This window comes from Mastigoproctus giganteus, chromosome 7 (assembly GCF_048544385.1).
Source record: "Mastigoproctus giganteus isolate SK-2022 chromosome 7, ASM4854438v1, whole genome shotgun sequence".
Lineage (NCBI taxonomy): Eukaryota > Metazoa > Arthropoda > Arachnida > Uropygi > Thelyphonidae > Mastigoproctus > Mastigoproctus giganteus.
In genome coordinates, this window is record NC_143581.1 from 110,482,163 (window position 1) to 110,509,148 (window position 26,986).

At 39.0% G+C, this 26,986-nt stretch overlaps 1 protein-coding gene across 1 annotated transcript in view; it reads right to left on the reverse strand.

The window, feature by feature from the left end:
• The window catches only part of LOC150083143 (uncharacterized), a 90,538-nt gene that overhangs the window by 57,225 nt on the left and 6,327 nt on the right, over nucleotides 1–26,986 (reverse strand). Inside the window, exon 2 of the mRNA XM_090377070.1 lies at nucleotides 10,381–10,452. Coding sequence (XP_090233196.1) covers nucleotides 10,381–10,452 — 72 coding nt within the window. The remainder of the gene's footprint in view (nucleotides 1–10,380; nucleotides 10,453–26,986) is intronic.

The following is a 26,986-nucleotide window of genomic DNA, read 5'->3' on the forward strand; positions in this document are numbered from 1 at the left end:
TCTTACAATATTTACCATGCCATCTTAAACATTAATAAGGTCTGGGCAGAAATTACTAAAAGTTATTTCATTGGCGCGTGGAGGAAAATATGCCCATGGCACGTAAAAGTCTTCGAACGATTTGAAAAAGATGAATCGTATGACAAGGTTAGCGATAAGACTGTAAAGGTTGCAGAGCTACTTCAGTTGGAAGTTTATGCCAAAGACGTGGAGGAGTTAACAGAGGAAGAAGAGAAGAAATTATCTAACAAAGAATTATTGGCTTGCGAGCAGCGATAGTGAAAGAAGAAAATGCTGACGAAGCTCAAGAGGAACCAAATGAGGAGTCAAGACACTACATCACCAGAGAGATGGCAATGGTATTTCGTGAAATTGCATCGGCAATGGCGAGGTTTGAGAAGATGGAACCTGGAAACGAACGATTCTTAAAAGTTAACAGAGGGATAAATAATACGCTTGCTTGCTTGTTACAAAGAAATCTACGATGAAAAGAAAAAAGCCACCATCCAGTCATCCATTAATGTTTTTTCCTAACGTTGAATGGCCGACCCCTTCTAAATCTCTACAGCCCTCAACCTCCATAGTGGCGTACTTATCAGCTGCAGATGTCCATTCTGGCAAAGATGCTCGAGACGTAAAACTTACTAACGTTATGCCTGTCTCCTCTTTTTTTTTTGTAATTTTATAATTTTTTTTAAATTGCACGCTTTTGTAATTTTTCCTGCGCATGAGATAAAAAATTGAATAAATACAATAAAAAATTCTATTTACATGTTCATCGAACAATTTCTTTTTTGATTCAATCAATTCAGCGACCACAGTTATGAGTGCTGCACAAGCATGGGGGAAATTCCGACATGTAAAATCCAACTTGTGTAGCATTTGTAAGTCGGGGAGTTCCTGTATTTGGATTTCGGAAAAGCTTTTGATACTGTTGCACACGGAAGACTACTGTATAAATTGGAGCAGTATGGCATTAAGGGCAAGTTGCTACAATGGATACTGCTTTACGTGGACTAATGTTATTAGCGTTGTCCCTCAGTGTTCGATGTTGGGCCCATTGTTGTTTTGTATATTTATCAATGATATCGATGACGGTATATCAAGCTTAATGTCAAAGTTTGCAGATGACACAAAGGTTGGCAAGGTTGTTAATAACAGTAATGACAGTATGCTGTTGCAACAGCATACTGTCATACCTAGGCACCAGCGAGGTGATCTGATAGAGGTGTATAAAGCCTTGAATGGTTTGAGCATGCTCCATGCTGATGGGATTCTTCCTCTAGCTCAGAATAATCACCTGAGAGGGCATAAATCAAATTGAGGACAGACAGATGTAGGATAGACGTGCGGAAATTTGCCTTCAGCCAGCGGATGGTTGGTAGGTGGAACAGACTTCCATCCCTTGTAGTGGAGGTTGATAGCCTAAATAAGTTTAAGGCTCAGCTGGACAGGTATTTTGAACGAACAGAGGGGTGAAGTGGAAGTGGTTTTTTTTTTTTTTTTGGCTGATGCTGCATAAGCTTGCTTTCTTGCATCAAATGCCTCTACTAATGCTAATGCTAACAGGATCTGGAAAAGTTGGGCAGTGGGCTGAGAAGTAGAAATTAAATTTTAACATTAACAAACGCATATTATTCCATATGGGTAGCAGTAACCCCAAAGAAATGTACAATCAGTTACACTCAGGGTAGTGGAGAATGAAAGAGACTTGGGGGTAACTGTGGAGTCAGATATGAAGTTTTCTGAGCAGTGCAGACAGGCTGCTAGAGTAGGTCATGGGGTCTTGTCAATGATATACAGGAATTTTGCGAGCGAGCAGGGATAAGGTATTTATCCCCTTGTATAAGGCAATGGTCAGGCCACACCTTGAGTACTGCATACAGGTCTGGAAGCCTCATTTTAGGAAGGATGTAGAGTTGCTAGAACGAGTACAGAGAAGGGCAACAAAACTGGTGAGTATTCAAGTAAATTCTTACTTGAATTTTCTTGTTTCATCTCAAAGGGGCACTCTTACGAAGAAAGGCTTAAGTTCTGCAAATTGCTGCTTCTGGAGACTAGGCACATGCAAGGTGATCTGATTGAGGTGTGTAAGGCCTTGAATAGATTGAGCAGGCTCAATGCTGATGGGATTCTTCCTCTTGCTCAGATTACAAACCTGAGGGGGCATAGATTCAAACTGAAAAAAGGCAGTTGTAGAACAGATGTGCAGAAATTTTCCTTTAGCTGGTTGGGTTTTATTAGTGCATTAACAACTAAGGCTATAATGTGCCAAAACCTGGTCATAAAAAAGTAAAACTTCCAGTGGCCTAATGAATTAGGTTACTAAGTCAAAATATAAAAACAAGTAAAAAAGTGTAAAAGATAAATATCAATAACAAGGAAGATATTTTAAATGCAAGTAAAAAGGTTTACTGATTTTAGGAAGCTAAAAACAGCAGACACATGGTCATTCTCAGACAATATCTGGCTGAGTGTATACGGCTCGGCCAGATGACTAAAATATACATCATGTTCGTGTCTAAAACGTGGTCACTCAGTTAAAATATGACGAATAGTTAAAAAGGGGTCATAATTCTCACACATAGGAGAGTCATCTGCAGAAATGCATGCGTAACATGACTATGTCGTATGCGGGGGCGAGATAAAATAACTTCCTCTCTGCACAGACTAGACTGCCAGTGTTGGATTACAGGCTTTATCTGATACAGCTTATTTGTGGCCTGCACATGCCAAGATTGTTGCCATTGGGAGAGTAATTTTGCGTGTATTAGATGCCTGTAGTCTGTATAGGGGACTAATTGCCTTTAGCCAGCGGGTAGTTGATTGCTAGAACAAACTTCCATCTGTTGTTGTGGAAGATGATAGCTTAAATAAATTCAAGGCAGAAGTCGACAAACATTTGGAACAAATGTATCATTGAAATGGGAAGGTTTTTTTGGCTGATGTTGTATAAGTTTGCTTTCTTGCATCATATGCCAATACTAATGCTAACCATTGCCTAACCAATGTCCTAGTAGCCTGTCTACACTGATCAGAGAACGCCATACCTGACTGCACAATTACCCCAAGGTCTTTTTCACTTTCTCTTACCCTGAGTGTAGTACTACACAATTAGTACTTCAATCTGGGATCACTGCTAGCCATATGCAATACCTTGATTTAGTCAATGTTATACAGCAGGCCCCCGTTATAACGCAGTTCACTTTACATTGATTCCTTATAACGCTGTTCCTATATTATAACCAGTAACCCGTAACGCTGTCACAGATCACTATAACGCTCTTTTATAGATTGCATTTTTGGCATATTTAACGAAATAGTTTCATTTGATGAAGTCGATAGCTTGAAAATGAATAGCAAAAACAGCATTAAAACGTTTCCCACGCCAACTTGAGAAATTTTCCCACGCTCAGTGAAATTTTCTCGCACGCTAATTTAATTGCAGTACAGTGACTTGTTACATAGTTCAGAGATCAATATTTAAAAAAATTATCAAGTATACTGCTTGCATTATATGCATTTATCTGAAGTCTAGTCATCACTCAGTACAGTATTAAACATCGTGCGTAACAGACAGTTTACTTGAACATTGTATCATAATTAATGAAACTAACGCAGTTACATTTTCGAAGAGTTAATAATGGCCGATAAGAATGAAAAAGCAACAACATCTGGGCACAGTACAAAGACTATAAATGTAAGAAAAAGACTGAATTTGAAAATTAAATTAGACGTTTTGAACCGAATCGATTCCGGTCAAAGATAAGAAGATGTATGCCATAATTTAGGACTTGCAAGTTTAACTTTAAGAACAATTATAAAAAAATAAAGAATTAATTTTAGCAGCGGAAAAGATAGCTGTTTCACTGCAAGCAACTAGGGCTAGGCCGGCTATTAGGATTGAAATGGAAAGACTTTTAACTAATTTTATTGAAAATAATATCCAATGCAGAATTCAGTTAAGTTAAATATTATAAAAAAAAAAAAAAAAAAAAGAGAGAGACAGAGATTAGCCAATATGATGATCTGAAGAAAACTCACCTAAAAATAAAAAAGATGTGGAACCATTTAAAACTAGTAAGGGCTGGTTGAATAGATTTAAAATTCAGGGAGAAGCTGCAAGTGCAGATCAAGGAGCCGAAACTTTCAAAAAAGAACTTGTTAAAATTATTGAAGAGGGGTATTATGTGTTATACTTCTCAATAAGTTTTTAATATAGATGAAGCAGGACATTTTTGGAAATGAATGCCTAAAAGAAGTTTCATATTGAAAGAAGAAAAAAACATGCCAGGTTTCAAAGCAGCGAAGGTTCAGTTGACTTTATTGTTGGGTGGTAACGCTGCGGGGGATTTAAAATTAATACTCCTTTTAGCTTATTTGGAAGAGGGCCAAAGTTCAACCCAAAATCGACACATTTTTCATGATTAAATTCATCAATTAAATTAAATCAATTTAGATCAATTAAATACATGATTTTAATTGGAATTTTAAGTTTAATTTTGATACATAAGTAGTTACCACATAATTATATACGTATGTAATGAAGAATATTTTATATGTAAAAATATTTGAATATTAAATATTTTGACCGACATTTGTGCATCTTTTCACTACCGTTTATTATTGATTAGGAAATATCCTATGGCACCGACTGCAACTCACAAATACATATATTACCTTATGGGAATGCATCGCTCGCTTAGAGCGGATTCACTTAGCGCTGTTTTTCCGGAACGAATTATCAGTGTTAAGATGGGGGTCACCTGTACTTCAACTACCATTTCTCAGCCAACCTGCCTAATTTTTCAAGAACTTGTTGCAGTAGCATACCTTGATCACTAACCACCCTGCCAACCTATCACTGCAAACTTAGACATCAACCTGAGGTCTACCATGAAAATGAAAAAAATTAATACCAAATATGAGATCTTCAAACATTTATTTTTGAGTTTACATATAAGTTATTATAATAAAAGTGATTGATAAAACATTAAAAAAATATTTCAGACATTTAAAATACTAATTATTTATATGATTTTAATTTGTGGTATTTCTTGAAACATTCACAAGGATGCAATCCTTGGTTTTTTGGGGCATATCTCATAATACTTAACACTACATAATCTTTCTTCTTACTTGAATTTTCTTGTTTCATCTCAAAATGAGGGGTGTCCTTCATTCTCTCCATGGCATCTGAAAGTGATGGCCTTTTTCTAGAGAAGATTTTATTATTTCGGACATCTCCTACTAGCTGAACAAGCAACTGCTTTCAAAACTGATTATAATAAAGGTTTTTTTGGGATGGATCCACCACCAACCACTTTCATCAAGAGCCATTCATAACTGAGACTTCTAATAGCCAGAAAACTTTCTCCTCAATTTCATCTATTTCCAAATGAATGAGTAAATTGCACAGTAATGGTCAGCTCTGTCTACCACCCCCATATTTTTTGTATATTCACGAATAGCAATTGGCTATTCAATCTGTAAGATTTCCCCTTCCTTTACCTTTCCTGTTATGACCACAGTTTGGGTATCATAGGAAGTAGAAAGCAAAAGTACAGTTCTTATTTGCCTTTCCATGCCTGCACTTGAACTGTAGCCTCCTTTCTGAAACCAATGACTGTTTTTCAATTTTATTTGTCATCTTGTTCTCTACTGGTAAACCTTTCCTGTTTCCCATAACAGTGCCTGTAAGATTTATATTCAGTTTATGTAGTTCTTCTGCTAGTTAAATAGTAGTGTAAAATCAGTGAGTGAACAAATGAAATCCACTACCCTCAACACTGAAGAAGTTTTGGATGAGATGAAGCCACACTTGCTTTGACTGATAGGTCATCAGCAATTGCTTCATCACTGCTACCAGATATATCGTTGGGATCAAAAATAATATCATCCTCACTATTCTTTATCAAAATTTTTCAGATGTTGATGCCATGAGCAGTGTTTCTGGCAGCAAGTAAATGCACAGTGAACACTAAAAACAAAGAAGAAAAACTAGGGCCATCGGCTGTTAACAATCAAATATAAACATTCAATTAGTTTGTCAAAGTGTTCATATGTAGTAGAAGTCAGTATAGGTAGAAGTCAGTCTGATAATTACACAGGAAGACTAGTAAAACAAGCTAAAAATTTGCAAAACAGAAAAGTGTGTCTGACAGGACAATGGACCAGAAGAGAAATTTTACAATGGTGCGTGAGGGGAGACATTGGACCAAAGCCTGACCAAAGATTTAAGCCTGATATAACTTCATCAATATCATTAATAAATATAGAAAACAAGGACCAGCATGACAGTAATAAAGGTATTCTACTGCAACAAAACCTATAAAATTATGCAGTTGGGCCAAAAAATGGCAACTGAGGTTTAACATTCACAAAATGTTAAACACAAACATTTTGTGAATGTTAATGTCACAAAATGTTTAACATTCACAAAATGTTAAACCTCAATTGCCATACTGCATATTTTATTATTTTTTTTATGAAAACCCCAAACACGAGAGGTATTAGAACCTATAGTACGTAGTACCGTGCTTGGGTTGGAGGGTGAGAAGATGAAAGAAGATATTTTTGACATTAGACTTGAAATTCTGTAGACTGTAATTTTCAGGAAATTACGTATGAAGGAAGGTTGTTCCATAAAATAGCAGTTGAATGAATAAACGAGGAAGATGAAAAGTTGGTTCTGTGAGTTTGAAGTTGGACAGAAAATGGATGTTGGCTGGTGGCGGCACATGTTCAGACTGTTTTGAAAGAAAGAGCAGGAATTATAGAAGCCAATTCAGAAGAACAGTGCCCATGGAAGTCTCTGTAGAAAAGGCATGCAGCAGAAACAGTATGTTTATAAGACAGAGATTGAAGAGACTTTGTTAGAGAGAAGTCATTAATTAACCTAACTGCCCTCTTCTGAATGGAATCTAGAAGCCTGAGAGAGGTTTTGGGGGCACCACCCCAGATGTGGGAACAATATTCCATGGTAGGGCAGATTTGTGATTTGTACAGAGTGAACAGCTGTTTGGAAGAAAAGTAAGGCCAAGAGCGAAAGAGAAAACCAAGTTTTTTAGATGTAGAGGAAGCAATATTTGTAATGTGCTTGTGCCAAGAGAGATTAGAAGTCAGGGTAATCCCCAAAAGAGATAAGCATAGGAGCAGAAAAATCCTTTTTGCGAGATATAAGACAAGACTGAGTTTTAGAAGGATTGAAATCAACTAAGTTGTCTTTGCCTCACTGGAGAATTACCCGCAGATCAGCATTTAAGGAATTGGTAGCGGATATTCAAGAAGTTGAAGCTGATTGAGCAGGGCAAGGTTTTCAAAATGGAAAGTGGAATGCAATGTGCTATCATCGGCAAAACTATGGATAGCATTTCCAGTCAATGGAAGAAGGTCATTAATAAACAAGAGGGAAAAAACTGAACCTTGGGAAACACCAGCATTAGTGGAGAAGTTAGAAGACAGAGAGCCATCTACCATCACCCTCAGTAAGCAAGCAGAGAGAAAACTGAATAACCAATTACAAAAAACAGTTGGCAAACCATAAGATGGAAGCTTGTTTAGAAGACCTTTATGCCAAACACGATTGAAAGCCTTTGAGATGTCAAGAGCAACTGCTTGTGTTTCGCCAAACTTTTCCATATGGGTGGCAGTAATCCCAGATTACATACCAACTGTGTAGTACTACACTCAAGGCAGTGGAAAATGTCAATATGGACTTAGTTGCTAATGCTCCTAAAAACCAAAAAACACACAGCGGAAAATGTAAGAGACCTGGGGGTAATTGTGCAGTCATATCAAATTCTCTGAGCAGTGCAGATTTTCTGCACTGCTCAGAAAACAGCACACATGGGATTTTTTCAATGATATACAGGAATTCTGCTAGCAGGGATAAGAAATTTTGCTAGCAGAGATAATTCCATTGTACAAGGCAATACAGTAATACCCCGAAGTTACGCGATAGGTGGGTCCGACGAAAATCGCGTAAGTCGAATTCGCGTAAGTCGGGGTACAACTTTGCATATAAATACATATAAATTTTGCTTAATTGGGACCAAGGACTAACAAAAACACTAGTTTAGAAGAAAAATATTAATAAAATTGCAGTTCTTTATACATATTAATACAAAATATGTATTAAAAAAAAAAAAAATGACTTACGTAAAAAAGTTATTTCGATGTCGATGGCTTCATAAAATCTAAAAAATTCGTCTGACGACACAGCGCGTTCTTTTTTTCACGCAGAATTTCTTCGTAGCAAGCTAATAATTTTTTTATTCCTTGCTTTGTAGCTATAACGCGTTCTTCGTTGGAGTCTATGTTTTCTAAAATTTTTAAGCCCTTTACAATTGAGATCTTTTCAATTTTCAACCTGTCAAGTTTGCAATTGTCATGTGCTTTTCGCCGTTGCTTCATTTAGGCCTGTAGCACGTGCAATATCACATGGTCTTTCATTTCGCTCAAAGCGTTTCACAATTTCATATTTTTTCTCTATCGACAGAGGTGGACTGGCCATAAGCCTTACCGGGGAAACCCCGGTGGGCCAGTGTGATTTTGGCCATAAACCATAGTATGAGGCCACTATAAATTTTCCCGGGTAAGAATTTTTGACCCAGTCCGCCTCTGTTTATCGATAATTGCTTTTCTTTTTCTCTCTGAATCTGCAGTGTCTTCACCAGGACGCTTCCTTTTCACACCTTTTAATTAAGTATTTTACTATTTTTAGGGAATAAAGCACAATTACAAAATGAGGAGGCACGCTTGATACGCATAAACAAAGCTGCGCACATGTAGCAACTGAATAAACAACACCATAAAGGCAGAGATACGCTATTAACACCTCACATTTCTAGGGGTTACTACCATAAAATAATAAAAATCCAGTTGCGTTTCTGCTAGTGAAATCTGTTATAAACTGGTAGTAAACTCGATCTAATTGCATTTGCAATTATACCGATAGCTGGAATTGTGTTGGTTTTTACGTTATTATGGTGAAATGTGTTTCCCCTTCACTGATATAAAAAATATAAAAGCAACAAAGTTAAATTTTGTTCATCTTTCGCTCTCATTCTCCGCCGTCGCACCGTATATCGATAACATATGAAAAACGACCTTGAAGATAGTGGGCGGCAGCGTTGCCAAACGAAAAAAAATCAAGAACCGCGTAACTCCGAGTTCGCGTAAGTCGGGGTATTACTGTAGTTGGCCCAGATCTTGAGTACTGCATGCAGGTCTGGAGACTTCATTTTAGGAAGGATGTAGAGCTGGTGGAGTGGATACAGAGAAGGGCAATGAGATTGGTGAATGGTACAAAGAGGTGCTCTTAACTAGAAAGGCTTCAATTCTGCAAATTTCAACATCTGGAGAGACTAGACACCTGTGAGGTGATCTGACTAAGGTGTTTAAGGCTTTGAATGGTTTGAGAAAGCTAAATGCTGATGGAATTCTTTCTCGTGCTCAGACTACACACAAAACGGCGCATAAATTCAAGATGAGGAAGGATGATTCTAGAATAGATGTGTGGAGGTTTGCCTTCAGTCAATGGGTGATTGATTGCTGAAAAAAACTTCTGTCTGATGTTGTGGAACTGGACAGCTTGAATAAATTCAAGGAAGAACCAGATAAACTAGTGGAGGAGATGGATAGGTGAAATGGAATTTTTTTTTTTTTTTTTTGCTGATGCTGTATAAGCTTGCTTTCTTACATCATTTGTCACCATTAATACTCAATACTGAACCCTGGGGAGGACTCCACGAACAACATCAGTCGACAAAAACCTGTCCATTAATAACCACTCTGTCTTGTACTGGAATTTATTATTGGAATTCAATACATTTATTGGAAACCAATGTTTTAGATAAAGGCAGAGATTTTGGGATGGAATACAGAATAAAGGATTTCATCCTTTCAAGAATAATTTCACTGACATGATCAGATGATCTTTGCAAACACTAGAATTGTAAGGTTTAAAATAATAATCCACCCAAGGAAAAGAAGGAAGAAAAATAGCAAAAATCATCTAATTTTGAATTATTGCAACATGAGGTTAAGAATAGCCATACAAGATAAGACTCCACAGAAGAAGAGACCACCATTAAGACCATATGAGGTACCCCAAGGACCACTAACACTGACTGTATACTAGCAAGGGTTGTTAGGAAAAGATCAAAAAAGGTTGAATGGATATGAGGTTAGGACTGTCTGGCATTCTTGTAGGAAAATGTGCAAGGTCATTATTAATTACAAAAGCCTTAACCAATGCATGTGGTTAAGGCTTTAGAACTAGGGACTAGGGTCCCTAGTTCCAAATTTCTACAATTGACAAGCAATATCCATATAATGAACAGAAATAATCTTAAGTTACCACTAATATTTCAATACCTTATTAAGTTCACTGTTCTTCCTTTCTACAGATATCAGCATATTAATAATCCTCAATGTCTCATATGCAATCTGCAAGAAATAACAGTAATTATTAATTTTTAGAATGAGATACACACACACACAGACACATAAGATAACATAATATAAAAACTTATCACTGTATACCTATAATTTGGATGACTTCTTCCAGGGTCAACTGCCCAAATTGAAAAGAAAAAACAACGAAAGGGGGGGGGGAGTCTCTGCTTCTGTAATGATCAATATTCACTACTGCAAAATCAATTTTATTTAAAATTGTATAACAAATTTAGGATTATATAAAATATAATAGAAATTAAGAAATTTAAAATTTGTCATAAACAGAAATTTGTCTGTCTATGACACTTAACTGTTCACATCACCTTATAGTAATTGTTCAAAATGTCCACCTTCTGCCTTAATACAGGCCTCACATCGACGTCTAATGGACTCGAGAAGACAATGACAAATTCCTGGCATGTTTCATATTGTCTGAACACCTGTCACAATTCAATTGCGGAGAGTTTCCACATCAGCTACCGGAGTCGAATACACCAATGACTTTAAATGGCCCCACAAGAAGAAATCTAGTGGGTTTAAATCAGTGAGCGTGGACACCAGGCAGTTGGTCCGCCTCTGAAATCTGAAGTCCGCCTCTGATAATCTGAATTACCTGAATCGAAGGTTTCATTACCTGAAACCTTCGATTCAGGTAATTGCGGGCTAGGTGGCTGAAATGTGAGGGAGTGCCATCGTGCATGAAGTGTGCTTGTTGACGAATGATCAGTGGCATGTCATCCAAGAAATCAGGTATGTTGTTTTCCAGAAAGTTTCTATACGCCTGCCCTGTGAGTTTGTTTGGAAGTACATGGGGCCCAAATAACTTATCACCAAAAACACCTGCCCAGATGTTGAGGCTGAACTGCTGTTGGTGATGTGATGGAAGAATTGCATGTGATTTTCCTCAGCCCATACATGCTGATTGTGAATGTTTTGGATTCCGTCTCGTGTGAACTGTGCTTCATCTGTGAATATCACTAAGGCAGGAAAGTGAGGAGTTGTACCACACTGCTGCAAGAACCACTGGCAGAACATTACTCACGCAGGGTAATCTGCTGGCGACAAGGCCTGTACCTGTTGCAGATGGTAAGGATACAGTTAGTGTTCTCGCAACACTCTCCAAATAGTCGAACATTGAACAGCCAGTTGCATTGCTATTCTGCATGTGCTGATTCCAGGAGTAGCATGCACAACATCCAAAATCTCCTCTACTTCAGGAGTCATAGATCTTGGTCATACTAGCAAAGATTCTTTAAATCGTGGACACAATGAAATGTGCATTTCTATACACCCATTTACACTGCATGGAAAATTACGTCTGACGAAATCATAACCCCCTAAGTTTTTTTTTGTTCTGAACTACTTTTAGCTTCCCCATCCAAAAACCTGCTTGGTCCATGAGGATTTCATAGACATTTTCTCAGGTATACCAAGCTGGGCTTGCTATAGAGGAGTCTAAAATGCTGATGGAACTGACATTCAGGTGGCACTCAAGTCAAGTCAAGTGGCTTAATTTCAGCAAAGTCCAGTTGGTCTGTGACAGCTAAATCCTTTACTTGAAATATCATGATGATGGGACTATTAGTAACCCTGGGTATAACTCCCACATACCAGTCCTAGCATACTGGAGGTGACCACTCAGGTGCAAAACAACGTAAGCAGGGGTTGAGGTATGGCACCCACCCGCATGGAGGAATACGCCACTCATTACCAGGCAATACTAGGTTGTAGATGACTCTCATCAACCAGTGCAACACTTGGCTTATTAGAAGCTTATGGTGGAACCCATGTTTAGACTCCAGAGCAAAGCTCCAACAATCCCTCCACCTCTTCCATCGTGCAGTATGTCTTTTGAGGTTATGATGGACATCATGGCAAGATCCAATCTTCCTTACATTTCGAGGGAACAGCTATAAAATGGTGTTCGCAGGCCAGTCGCTAGATAGTCCACTGGACTGAACCTATTGGTAACTCTTTAAGGAGGCTTCTTCCAGATCAGCTAGTGTAGTGCATATGTGGGAGGGCAATGTCAAGGCCATGTTATGTCAAGGAGTTGAGTATGTTCTTACTATGTGTACGCCATAAATAAAACAAACTTATCTACGAAAAGATGTAAACCTCCCAAACACTTCCTTGTTCATTTCACAAATATATGTAGTCTTACGTGGTCTCAGTTCTAATCTCAATGATATCTATTTCCACTTGTAGTCTACAAAACCCCTGTACTTTTTCTGACAGAATCCCAATTATTGGTTACTTCAACCACAGCTCATTCAGTTGTCGGAATTATATGCTATGATTCCTTTTGCTTCAAAGGTGGTACTTGTGCTGAGTTGTTAGAACAACTACAGAGAAGGGCAACAAGATTGGTGAGGGGAAAATGAAGGGGGTCCTCTTACCAAGAAAGGCTTAAGTTCTGCAACTTGCACCGTCTGGAGACTAGGCACCTGCGAGGTGATCTGATTGGGGTGTATAGGGCCTTGAATGGTTTGAGCAGGCTCAATGCTGATGGGATTCTTCCTCTTGTTCAGATTACGAACCTGAGGGGACATAAATTCAAATTGAGGACAGCTGTTGAATAGAATTACAGAAATTTGCCTTTAGCTAACGGGTAGTTGATTGCTGGAACAAACTTCCATTTGTCATTGTGGAAGTTGTTAGCGAAAATAAATTCAAGGAACAACTGGAAAAAACTTTAGAGCAAATGGATGGGCAAAATGGGATTTTTTTTTTGGGTGATGCTGTGTAAGGTTGCTTTCTTGCATCATATGCCTCTGCTAATGCTAATACGTCCATTCTGATATTCTGCATCAGAGATTTGGTAATTTGGAATTGCCTCAATAGTTCTCCCAACTTCACTAGCCACTTGGAGCTCCTTAACTCCCACTCTTTGAATCTTACTTTCTCCATCCAACTTTCGTAACAGAAAGGTAATCTTCCTTGGTAATTTTAATATTTGCAACTCCAGCTGGCTTGCATTTTCTAGTCACACAGACCGAGCTGGTCGAGATGCTGAGGCTTTTGCAATTACTAATGACCTCGCAGAGATTTTTCATTTAACTACTAGAATACTAGACAATCCTAACCATGCACCCAATACGTTTGACCTTTTAAGTACATGGTCGAGGTGAGTGGTCCTCTAGGCACCTCAGATCAAAACTTGGCGAGTCTCTTCTCCAATGGAGTCGTTCTCTCATGGCTATTCTCAACCTCATTCTCATGTTGTTTGGCATTACAAGAATGCAAAATGGGATGATCTGTTGGATTTCTTTTCTTCTTTTCCTTGGTCGAATTACTGTTTCAAATCTTCTGATATCAATATTTGCTCAGATTGTGTCAATGAAATTATCCTTGTAGGGATGAAATACTTTATTCCACATTCCACCTCAAAATCATGTTCTTAATCTAAAACTTGGTTTTTCCAATAAATGTGCTAAGGCTGTTCAAGAATAAGAATGTTCATATCGCAACTGGCTTGCATCCATATCTCCAGGTTCATTTTCTGCCTATATCAAAGCTTGTCACAATTGTAAAACAGTTATGAATCAGTCGAAACTAGGTTTAAAACGGTTAAGAGTAGAAAACTTGCTTCTTGTCCAAATAGTAGTCGAGCATTCTGGTCTCTTGCTAAAGCTACTGGCTGCAACTTTTGCTTATCTCTGTCAAAACTAGATGGTTCTATTGCCACATAGTTAGAGATAAAGCTGACCTGTTAGCATCCTGTTTTTCTGACAAGTCTTGTATTGATGATCTTGGTAAATCACCTCCTGCCATTCCTAATACACTCCATTCAACGCCCTCCTGTGGTCTTCTGTCAAAAGGATCTCAGAAGGATTTTGAACAAACTTGATGATAAGAAACTCCAGAATTCCTGGTACACTCCATTCAATGCCCTCCTGTGGTCTTCCGCCAAAAGGATCTCAGAAGGATTTTGAACAATCTTGATGATAAGAAACTCCAGGTCTTGATGGTATTTCTTCACTTGTTCTTAAAACCTGTGCTCCTGAACTTACTCCTGTTCTGTGCCACCTTTTTTCACCTTATTCCAAAAGTGTTTTCCATCCTGCTTGGAAATTTGTTCATATCCAGCCAGTTCCTAAAAAGGGTGACAAATCGGTCCCATTGCACTTACTTTCTAAAGTTTCAATTAACTCCCAACCCTTAAACTATCTAGAAACCTTACATCTGATCAACAATTGCCAGTATGAATTCTGTCAGTGTCAATACATTGGTGATATGGATGTCGATCCATTGGCTTGTTACCCATCTATGGACAAATTCATTGGAAAAATTTGTGAAACTCAAGCAGTTGTTCCTGACATTCAAAGGCTTTTGTTCATGTTTTGCATAAAGGTCTTCTAAATAAGCTTCCATCATATGCTTTTTCAACTGTTTTTTGTAACTGGGTATCCAGTTTTCTCTCTGACCACTCACTGTGTGTGTGATTGTAGGTGGTTCTTTGTTCTTTTCCTCTTGTATATTAATGACCTTCTTCAATGACCAGAGCATGCTCTGGTCATTGGAAAACCTATCCATAGTTTTGCTGATGGTTTGCAAACCTATGGAAACCAACGCAATGCATAGGTTTGCATTGCGTTCCACTTTCCACTTTGAGAAACCTTGCCCTACACAAACATCTCCAACTTCTCGAATATCCACTAACAATTCCCTAAATGCTGATTTCGAGGTAATTCTCCAGTGGGGAAAAAGATAACTTAGTTGATTTCAATTCTTCTAAAACTCAGTCCTATCTTATATCTTGCAAAAAAGGATTCTTCTGCTCCTATGCTTATCTTTGATAACACTCAGATTTCTAGGCAAGATCATTAGCATAAGTAGAGGCACATGATACAAGAAAGCAAGCTTATGCAGCATATGCCAAAAAAAAAAAAAAAAAAACACGCTCCGATTTCACCCCTCCGTTCGTTCCAAATACCTATCCAGCTCAGCCTTAAATTTATTTAGGCAATCAACTTCCACAACAAAAGATGGAAGTCTGTTCCACCAATCAACTACACGCTGGCTAAAGGCAAACTTGGCATATCTATCCTACAACTGTCTTTCCTCAATTTGAATTTATGCCCTCTCAGGTGATTATTTTGAGCAAGAGGAAGAATCCCATCAGCACTGAGTATGCTCAAACCATTCAAGGCTTTATACACCTCAATCAGATCACCTTGCAGGTGGCTAGTCTCCAAACACTGTAATCTGCAAAATTTAAGCCTTTCTTCCTAAGAGCAACCCTTTGTTCCATTCACTAACCTTGTTGCCCTTCTCTGTACTCATTCCAGTAGCTCTACATCCTTCTTAAAATGAGGCCTCCACACCTGTATACATTACTCAAGGTGTGGCCTGACCATTGCCTTATACAAGGGGATAATCACCTTCTTATCCCTGCTAGAAAAATTCCTGTATATCACTGACAAGACACCATGAGCTACTCTTGCAGACCATCTGTACTGCTCAAAAAACTTCATATCTGCCTGCACAATTACCCCAGGTCCTTTTCATTCTCAACCACTGCCAGTATTGTATTTTGTATTTTTGTATGGGCCGCTCCTAGAACAGAAGTTCATCTCCGCCTCGTTGCTCTGTTCAGTTTTTACAGAACCCGTAAAAATAAGGCCATATGTATGTACTGTAATAAAAAAAAATAATAATAAAAAAAAACATCCCACACAGGATGGAGGGTTCCATGCCTGTTGAACTAGGATAGGAGAAAAGGAAACAGAAAGAAAGAAGAAAAAAAAAAAAAAGATTTTCATCCTGCACGGGCGAAAGTGATAGGACAGAAAATTTTGTCTGTGAGCTTGTGTATGTGTTCTGTAGCGCAATGTTTTGTATTGGGGAACGAGTTTCCCAGGGAGGAAAAGAAAACTAAAATAAGGTGGGCCTCCCCCAGTCCAGGATAAATTTTTAGGGGAAAAAAAAAAAAAAAAAGAAAGAAAAACAAGAGTGGGTGAGAGGTTGCTAGCCTGATGTGGGTAGCCATAGGCCAGGGCAGAACACGAGAATGAAAAATAAAAGAAATCTTTAAATCCTGCATCCTAATCGCCGAAACGAAAGGAGCATTGATCAGGTGCCAGCAACAGGTAGAATAGATAGGAAGAAAAATAAATAAATAATAATAATAAAAGTTTTTTTATCTCACACGGGACAGAGAGAGAAAGAGTAGCATGAGTGTTCTTTTGCTACTCCAGATCCAGTCCCAGACACAGAAGAGAGAGAGAGAGAGAGAGAGCAAAAAATATATATATATAAATACTACTAATAATAATAAAATAATAAATAAATAATAATAATAATAAAATAATAAATAAATAATAATAATAATAATAAAATAATAAATAAATAATAATAATAATAATAAAATAATAAATAAATAATAATAATAATAAAAAAAGTTATGATAAGACATTTATCCTTTTTGCAGTCAGCTCATGTCCTAGGTTGGTAGTCATTAATTCTAGTCAGATTTAGGTGTCAGCTGGCGCCTCCATAGCCAGGTGGGCAGGAGCAGCAGTGTGTGCACACGCTTCTTGATTAGACCGGGGTTCGAGCCCGTAGCCACAAAATACAGAGGACGCGGAAAGGTCAGTGGAATAACCACGCATATCCCCAGAGCAATATGGCCTTAGTTGCTAATGCTCCTAAAAACCAAATAACAAAAAAAAAAAAAATGTTTGGAAAGTGCTCAGGTTGTCAGTCGTCGTAATAAGCTGGTCAATATGGCTAGTATCAAGGTTCGTCACAATAGTTTTCAGTTGTGCTCGCTGCTCTTCATATTGAGTACAGTCAAAGATTGTATGGAATCTGTTCTTTTCCCACATCTGCATCAATCTGTGTTTGAGGGTCCCAGCTGAAATAGCTTTTCATTAAGAGAGCTGTGTCCCGTTACCAGGAAAGAGGTTTCAAGGCTCAGTGAGAACCACCTTCCCACTACTTTATTCGTTGTAAATGTTACATCTGGGAGGAATCTTTAAGTCACAGTCCCAAGGATCAAGGCGTCCCATCTGGTCTGCCACACCTTGATGAAACACTGAGTTTTTTCTTTATTTATATCTTCCTCAAGGAAAGATATAAATAAAGAAAAAATTTATTTATATCTTCCTCATATCCAGAATAGAAGTGGGGATTCTTTTCTTGAGTCTAAAACAGTCTTCAGTAGATAATGAAAAGATCTAGGGGACATGTCCTGCAACTACCTGGATGGCAGCCGTGGATACAGTGCGACAGGTCCTGTGGATGGCAAAAATCATGTTTCTCTGGATGGTATGGAGTTTATTTCTCATTCGTACCAAGACCGCTCGGTGAAACCATGCTCCTGCAGCGTATGATACAAAAGGTAAAAAAACCACTTTATAGTATATCAGGAGTGTCCTTTTAGAGAGGCCACAATCACTTCTGAATACTCTAACAATGGCTGTGGTGAACCTCTTAACCTTAGTGGCCATTTGCTATAGATGTGGCAGGAAAAAAAACTTGTGGTCTATTACCACTCCTAAGACTTTGGTTTGTAGTACTAGGGGAAGTTGGACTCCGTTCATCATGACCTGAGGGGGCTGCCTGATATCTAGTTTAGTTTTGAATATGGTCATGTTTGATTTTAGTTTGCTGGTTCTAGCCCAGGTCATGAGATGGTTAATTACCCGTTGGGCATTTGTTTCTATTGCAGATCAAGACATGATATTGCCAAGGCGAATGTCTTTGTGTGTGTGCGTTATAAGGTGTGTGAGGAAATCAGGTGACAACTCAATGTTGTTATGGGCCTATATGAGAGCTTGAAGGACAGGGTGGTTGCCCTCGAAGGATCTAAATTGAGGGACCCATCAAGCTCTCAGCTGCCCACATCAACTCCAAAGCTTGCACTTGATCATCAGGCAACACAGTAGCAATCCCCAAGGCAGAATGCGCGGGTCCCACAGGAACTAGTAGTAATTGGTGTCTCTACTGTCAGGGAGACGGGGAATATATTGTGTAAAATAGATAGATGGAACAGGACCAGGGTATGTCTACCAGGGGCAAAAGTTGAAGACGTAGAGCGGATATCATCTTTTAAGGGCACAAAAGGTGATATTATTGTACACGTTGACACAAATGATATTAACAGTAGGAGACTGGTGGAATTACTTAACAAGTACAGTTCACTATTGAAAAAAAAGCCTTGAATTAAGGTTGAATTTGAAAGAGTCTGCAATTCCGCACAGACACGATAGGAGGGAGCATATGATGAGAGCCTTGTCAATCAATTCGGCCCTGGAAAGATTGTGCAAGGCTCAAGGGGTAGAATTTTTTTCAGCCGGGTCTGTACTTGTTAACTGGAGAGACTGCTTCTACAGGGATGGGATACACTTCAATAAAAATCAGTGGTGTAGCTACCATCTAGGCAGACAAGGCAATTGCTTCCTGGCCGTTTAGGGGCCCAACGTCTTTGGCTGTCTCCTCTTTTTGCAATTTTCATTAATTAAGTAGGGACCCGAACGTGTTCTTTGCCTCTGGGCCCAAAAAATGGTAGCTACGCTACTGATAGAAAGGGAGCAAGAATATTTTCTATTGCTAGCAAGGCAGTGTTAGGTGGGTCAGAAAACTGCTAGCTTGGGGGGATACAAGGACTAATACATTAACAGTAGCCACTGGCAGAGGTGAAAGTGATTCTTGCACTGCTTCTATTGGAATGAGCAGCAGCCTGAAAAACAAGATGCAGGGTATTTCAGAGAATGCTGGGAGTCACTGCGGTACAAGTAAACACATGGGTTGTGTTAGGGTAGCTAAGAATAGGAACAGGTGCATGTATACTTGCATATACACCAATGCTAGGAGTTTGGTAAATAAATTTGATGAATCTGAGGTGTTGCTCAAAACATCAAAGGCAAATACTGTTGGCATATCAGAGACGTGGTGTCACACAGATATAAGGAACGCAGAACTGGAATTTGAGGACTACAATGTGTACAGGAAGGATAAACAGGATAGGAAGGGAGGAGGAGTTATGCTATTAGTTAACAAGCACATAAAATCCAAGGAAGTGACACCAGTCAAGATCGCTGGACAGTGCAGTGTCGAGTCAGTTTGGTGTGACATAAGCATTGGAAGATCAAAATTGAGAGTAGGAATGTGTTATAGGATTAATGACTCTGATGAGTATAATAAGAAACTGTAAAGGGGAATAGAGTGGGCCAATAAATCAGAGAGTCTTATAATTGGGAACTTTAATTTTTCACATATTGACTGGGATTTGTGGGTTGGTCACATTAACAAGGGTTTTGTAGATTTATTGGATGATTGTTTTCTACATCAGGATGTTTGGGAGACAACTAGAGGGAGTAATACTCTTGATCTGATTATCAGTAATGATTCTTCATACATTAAGAATCTGCAGATAAAGGAACCACTAGGTGGCAATGATCACAGTGTGCTGAAGGGGGATTTACTCAAAGAGGTAACTACCATTAGGGGGAAAGGGAAGAGTTTTTGCTTTTGTAAAGGTGGTCTGAGACTATTTAAATTCTATAAGGTGGGACCAACTGATGATGTTACCAACAGCAAATACAAAATGGGAAGCATTCAAAGAATTTATCTTCGAAGCTACTAGGCTTTACATACCAACTAAGAAATACTGTTCAACGTTTAGGCCTAAACGGACGTCAGACGAACTAATGAGACATGGCAGAGAAGAAAAATAAATGGGATAAATATAAATTAATGGGTAACATGGAAGTCTATGATAGATACAAGCTGTTCTGTAACCAAGTGACAAAGGAGATTAGGAAGATTATGAGAAATCTTTGGCAAAGAATGCAAAGAAAAACAGCAAAGAGTTCTTTACCTATGTAAACTCTAGAAGTAAAGGGATGAATCAGATTGGTCCATTGGATATTGATGGTTCAACTGTTGATGATCCTACTCAGGTACCTAACAAACCAAATGAGTATTTTGCATCTACATTCACATATGAGTAGTTATTCAGGGAGGGGAATCCCAGAGGTGAAGTAAACCCCCCCCCTGGCAGTGAGCTAAATGATTTTGTAATAACTGAGAGGGAAGTGGAGGAGAAATTGTTGGAGATAAACATAAGAAAGGCACCTAGGGTGGATGGGATCTATACAGTTATATTACAGAAGGCAGCAAAGGAAGTGAGCAAACTCTTAGCCATAATTATGCGAGATTCCTTGGACTCATGGGAGGTACCCATGGACTGGAGATGTGCAAATTCAACCACAATTCACAAAGGAGGATCAAAGGCAACACAAGCAAATATAGACCTGTTAGTTTAACTTCTGTTCCAGGGAAATTAATGGAGACACTGGTTAAAGAAGCACTGCAGGATCATCTAGACGAGACTTCAGTTATAGCTCGGACACAACATTTGTTTGTTAAGGGGAAGTCTTGTCTGACCAATTTGATTGGATACTTTGATGTGGTCGAAGGAACTGGACACAGGGAATATCTTTGATATCATATATTTGGATCTTAGAAAGCCTTTTGATACCAATGCACATGGAAGACTGCTGCACAAATTGGAGCAATGTGGCATTGGAGGCAAATTGCTGCTATGGATAAAGGGATGGTTGAATGGGAGAAGACAGAGAGTAGTAATCAATGGACACTGCTCTTCATGGACTAATGTTATTAGTAGAGTCCCTCGGAGTTCAGTGTTGGGTCCATTGTTTTCTGTATTTATAAATGATATTGATGATGGTATAGCAAGCTTATTGTCCAAGTTTGCAGACAACCTCTCAAGCCCATCTGCTGCATCAGGATCTAGAAAAGTTGAGCAGATGGGCTAACAGGTGGCAAATGAAGTTTAACATTAACAAATGTAAAGTACTACATATGGGAACAGTAATCCCAGAGTAATGTATCAACTCAGTGGTACTACACTGACAGTGGTAGAGAATGAAAAGGACCTGGGGGTAATTGTGCATGCAGATATGAAGTTTCCTGAGCAGTGCACACGGTCTGCAACAATAGCTCAAGGTGTCTTGTCAATGATATACAAGACTTTTTCTAGCAGGGATAAGGAGGTGATTACCCATTGTATAAGGCGATGGTCAGGCCACACCTTGAGTATTGTATACTGGTCTGGAGTCCTCATTTTAAGAAGGATGTAGAGCTGTTGGAATGAGAACAGAGAAGGGCAACACGATTAGAGAATGGAGCAAAGGGTTGCTCTTAAGAAGAAAGGCTTAAGTTTTGCAGATTACAGTGTTTGGAGACTAGGCACCTGCGAGGTGATCTAATTGAGGTGTATAAAGCCTTGAATGGTTTGAGGATGCTCAATGCTGATGGGATTCTTGCTCTAGCTCAGAATAATCAAATGAGAGAGCATTAATTCAAATTGAGAAAAGACAGTTGTATTAGCATTAGCATTAGTAGAGGCATATGATGCAAGAAAGCAAGCTTATTCAGCATCAGCCAAAAAAAAAAAAAAAAAACCCACTCCCATTTTACCCCTCCGTTCGTTCGAAATACCTGTCCAGTTGAGCTTTAAATTTGTTTAGGCTATCAACTTCAACAACGAGTGAGGGAAGTCGGTTCCACCAACCAACCACCCGCTGGCCAAAGGCAAATTTCCGCACATCTATCCGACATCCGTCCTTCCTCAATTTGAATTTATGCCCTCTGAGGTGATTATTCTGAGCAAGATGAAGAATCCCATTGGCATTGAGCATGCTCAAACCATTCAAAGCTTTATACACCTCTATCAGATCACCTCTCCGGTGCCTAGTCTCCAGACTGTAATTTGCAAAACTTAAGCCTTTCTTCGTAAGAGCAACCCTTTGTTCCATTCACTAATCTTGTTGCCCTTCTCTGTACCCGTTCCAGCAGCTCTACATCCTTCTTGAAATGAGGCCTCCAGACCTGTATACAGTACTCAAGATGTGGCCTAACCAATGCCTTATACAAGGGAATAATCACCTCCTTATCCCTGCTAGAAAAATTCCCGTATATCATTGACAAGACACCATGAGCTACTCTTGCAGCTTGTCTGCACTGCTCAGAGAACCTCATATCTGCCTGCACAATTACCCCCAGGTCCTTTTCGTTCTCCACCACTGTCAGTGTAGTACCGCAGAGTTGATACGTTGCTCTGGGGTTACTGTTTCCCATATGTAGTACTTTACATTTGTCAATGTTAAACTTCATTTGCCACCTCTCAGCCAATCTGTTCAACCTTTCCAGATCCTGTTGCAGCAGCATAGCGTCAGTAGTGTCCTTAACAACCCTGCCAACCTTTGTATCATCTGCAAACTTGGACATTAAACTTGATATCCCATCATCAATATCATTCATAAACACCGAAAACAACAACGGACCCAACACTGAACCCTGAGGAACTCCACTAATAACATTAGTCCACGTTGAGCAGTGTCCATTGATTACCACTCTGTCTTCTGCCACTGAACCATCCCCTTATCCATAGCAGCAATTTGCCTCCAATGCCACACTGCTCCAATTTGTGCAGCAGTCTTCCATGTGCAACAGTATCAAAAGCCTTTCTAAGATCCAAATATATAATATCAAAGTTATTCCCTGCATCCAGTTCTTTTGTGACTACATCATAGTATCCAATCAAACTGGTCAGGCAAGACCTGCCCTCAACAAAACCATGCTGAGTCTGAGCTTTAACTGAATTCTTGTCTAGATGATCCTGCAGTGCTTCTTTAACCAGTGCCTCCATTAATTTACCTGGAACAGAAGTTAAACTAACAAGTCTATAATTACTTGTGTCAGCCTTTGATCCTCCTTTGTGAATTGGGGTTACATTTGCACATCTCCAGTCTATGGGTACCTCCCCTGAGTCCAAAGAAGCTCTCATAATTATGGCTAGGGGTTTGCTTACTTCCTTTGCTGCCTCCTTTAATATAACTGGATAGATCCCATCCACCCGAGGTGCTTTTTTATGTTTATCCTCAACAATCTCTCCTCCACTTTCCTCTCAGTTATTACAAAATCATCCAGCTCACTGCCAATGTTTACTTTACCTACATTATTCTCCTTCCTGAATAACTCCTCATGCGTGAATGTAGATGCAAAATACTCATTTAGATTGTTAGCCACCTGAGCAGGATCCTCAACTGTTGTACCATCAATATCCAGTGGACCAATCTGATTCATCCCTTTCCTTCTCAAGTTTAAATATGTAAAGAACTCTTTTCTATTTTTCTTTGCATCCTTTGCCAAGGATTTTTCGTAGTCTGCCTTTGCCTGCCTAATCTCCTTTGTGACTTGGTTACAGACCAACTTATATCTATCATAGGCTTCCATGTCACCCATTAATTTGTATGTATCCCATGCATTTTTCTTCTCTGCCACATGTCTCATTAGTTCATCTGACAACCATTTAGGCCTAAACCTTGAACAATATTTCTTAGTTGGTATGTAAAGCCTGGTAGCCTCCAAGATTAGTTCCTTGAATGCTTCCCATTTTGAGTTTGCTGTTGGTAACATCATCAGTTGGTCTCACCGTATAGAATTTAAATACTGTCTCAGACCATCATAGTCGCCTTTACGAAAACAAAAACCCTTCCCTTTACCTCTGATGGTAGTTACCTCCTTGAGTAAATCCCACTTCAACACACTGTGATCACTGCCACCTAGTGGTTCATTTATCTGCAGATTCTTAATGCATGAAGAATCACTACTGATAATCAGATCAAGAGTATTGCTCCCTCTTGTTGCCTCACGAACATGCTGATGTAGAAAACAATCGTCCAATAAATCCACAAAAGCCTTGCTAGTGTGCGAGTGACTAACCCACAAATTCCAGTCAATATCTGGGAAATTAAAATCCCCCATTATAAGACTCTCTGATTTACTGGCCCACTCTATTTCCCTGTACAATATCTTATTATACTCATCAGAGTCATTAGGCCTATAGCACACTCCTACTCTCAATTTTGATTTCCCTATGCTTATGTCACACCAAACTGACTCGACACTGCCCTGTCCATCGATGTCGACTGGCTTCACTTCCTTGGACTTTGTGTGTTTCTTAATTAATAGCATAACCCCTCCTCCTCTCCTGTCTTGTCTATCCTTTCTATACACATTGTATTCCCCAAATTCCAGTTCCGCATTACTTATATCTGTGTGACACCACGTCTCTGATATCCCAACAATATCTGCCTTTGATGTTTTGAGCAATACCTCAAATTCATCAAATTTATTTACCAAACTCCTAGCATTGGTGTACACGCAGGTATACATGCACCTGTTTCTATTCTTAGCTACCCTAACACAACCCATGTGTTTACTTGTACCGCAATGACTCCCAGCAGTCTCTGAAATATCCTGCATCTTGTTTTTCAGGCTTCTGCTCATTTCAATAGAAGCAGTGCAAGAATCACTTCCACCTCTGCCAGTGGCCACTGTTAATCTATTAGTCATTGAATCCCCCCAACTAGCAGTTTTCCGACCCACCTAACACTGCCTTGACAGCATCAGCAAAAATTCTTGCACCCTTTCTATTTAAGTGTATCCCATCCCTGTAGAAGCAATCTCTCCTGTTAACAAGTACAGTCCAGGCTGAAAAAAATTCTACCCCTTGAGCCTTGCACAATCCCTCCAGGGCCGAATTGATCGACAAGGCTCTCATCATATACTCCCTCCTATCGTGTCTGGGCAGAATTGCAGACACTTTCAAATTCAACCCTAATTCACGGCTTTTTTTCAACAGTGACCTGTACTTGCTAAGTAATTCCGCCGGTCTCCTACTCTTAATATCATTAGTGCCAACGTGTACAACTATATCACCTTTTGTGCCCTTAAAAGATGATATCCGCTCTACAACGTCATCAACCTTTGCCCCTGGTAGACATACCCTGGTCCTATTCCACCTATCCTTTTTACAAAGCATGTTCCCCGTTTCCCTGATAATAGAGTCACCAACAACTACTAGTTCCTGTGGGACCAGCGCATTCTGCCTAGGGGGCTGCCTCTGTGTTGCCTGATGACCAAGTGCAAGCTCTGGCGGTGATGTGGGCAGCTGAGAGCTTGATGGGCCCCTCAATTTATTTCCTTCGAGGGCATCCACCCTGTCCTTCAAGCTCTCATAAAGGCCCATAACAACGCTGAGTTGTCGCCTGATTTCCTTGCACTCCTTACATCGTGCACACACAAAGACATCCCCCATGGCAGTATCATGTACCGTACCCGACTGCTCTGCAAACATTAAGCAAACAGTGCATTTTAAAAGACTGTGATTCAGAGGGCAACTGCCCCCCTCAGTTCTCCCCTGAGCCACAGCACTCCCATTAGTTTGAGCCTTTTGCTTTGCTGCTCTGGTCAGAGTCATGATTCCGATTTAATTCAATAAAATTTCAAAACAAAAATTAAATCCTTAAGTTATATCCCAAAACAGTTATGTTATATATATTTTTTTCGGTATCTAGTGTTTTCTACGAGTTCCCTTTATACAACTTCCGTATCACGTGTACCACTATAGTTATGTATTAATTATTTGTTATGATTAAGTCGTTATATATATATATATATAGAGTTAAAAATACAATTTAATTGACAATAAAGTTTATCAAGATTAATAGATTTACTGATTACTTGACAATATTATATTATGCACTATCCTACACTAAGCTTATGCTATCGTGTAAAAATGGCAGGAATTCACGAACGGTACTTCTACGGACTCGTAAGTATTGATTAGCTTCCAAATCTCGCTATCTCAATTTAGAATAAACTAAGGATCCAGACTAGGTCTATAATCTACTTATAGAAGATAATTTGATATAACAATTGGTTAATAAATCGACTAAATTTGGTTAAAAAAAAGACCTCTCGTTCAATTTGTGACACGTGGATTTGATACCGTTACCAATACTAAGTAATATCTACAAAATCTCTGTCTAAGTTAAACTTTAAACTAAGTATTGTAACTAGGAATATAAAGCTACTCTATAAAATAAGTTAATATGACAATTTAAACTAATAAATCAGAAAATAAATGAGGAAAAACTTCTCTGTTTCAAGAGCTTCAAGGAGCTACGTCCGCACAAGCTAACCTCGCACCCAGACTGATGGGATTCTTGCTCTAGCTCAGAATAATCACCTGAGAGAGCATTAATTCAAATTGAGGAAAGACAGTTGTATTAGCATTAGTAGAGGGATATGATGCAAGAAAGCAAGCTTATTCAGCATCAGCCAAAAAAAAAAAAAACCCACTCCCATTTTACCCCTCCGTTCGTTCGAAATACCTGTCCAGTTGAGCTTTAAATTTGTTTAGGCTATCAACTTCAACAAGTGATGGAAGTCGGTTCCACCAACCAACCACCCGCTGGCCAAAGGCAAATTTCCGCACATTTATCCGACATCCGTCCTTCCTTTGAAGTTTGCCTTTAGCCAGTGGGTAGTTGAGTGGTGGAACAGACGTTCATGTTTTGTTGTGGAAGTTGATAGCCTAAACAAATTTAAGGCTGAGCTGGACAAGTATTTGCAACGAATGGAGGAGTGAAATTGGAGTGTTTTTTTTTTTTTTTTTTTGCATATGCTGCATAAGCTTGCTTTC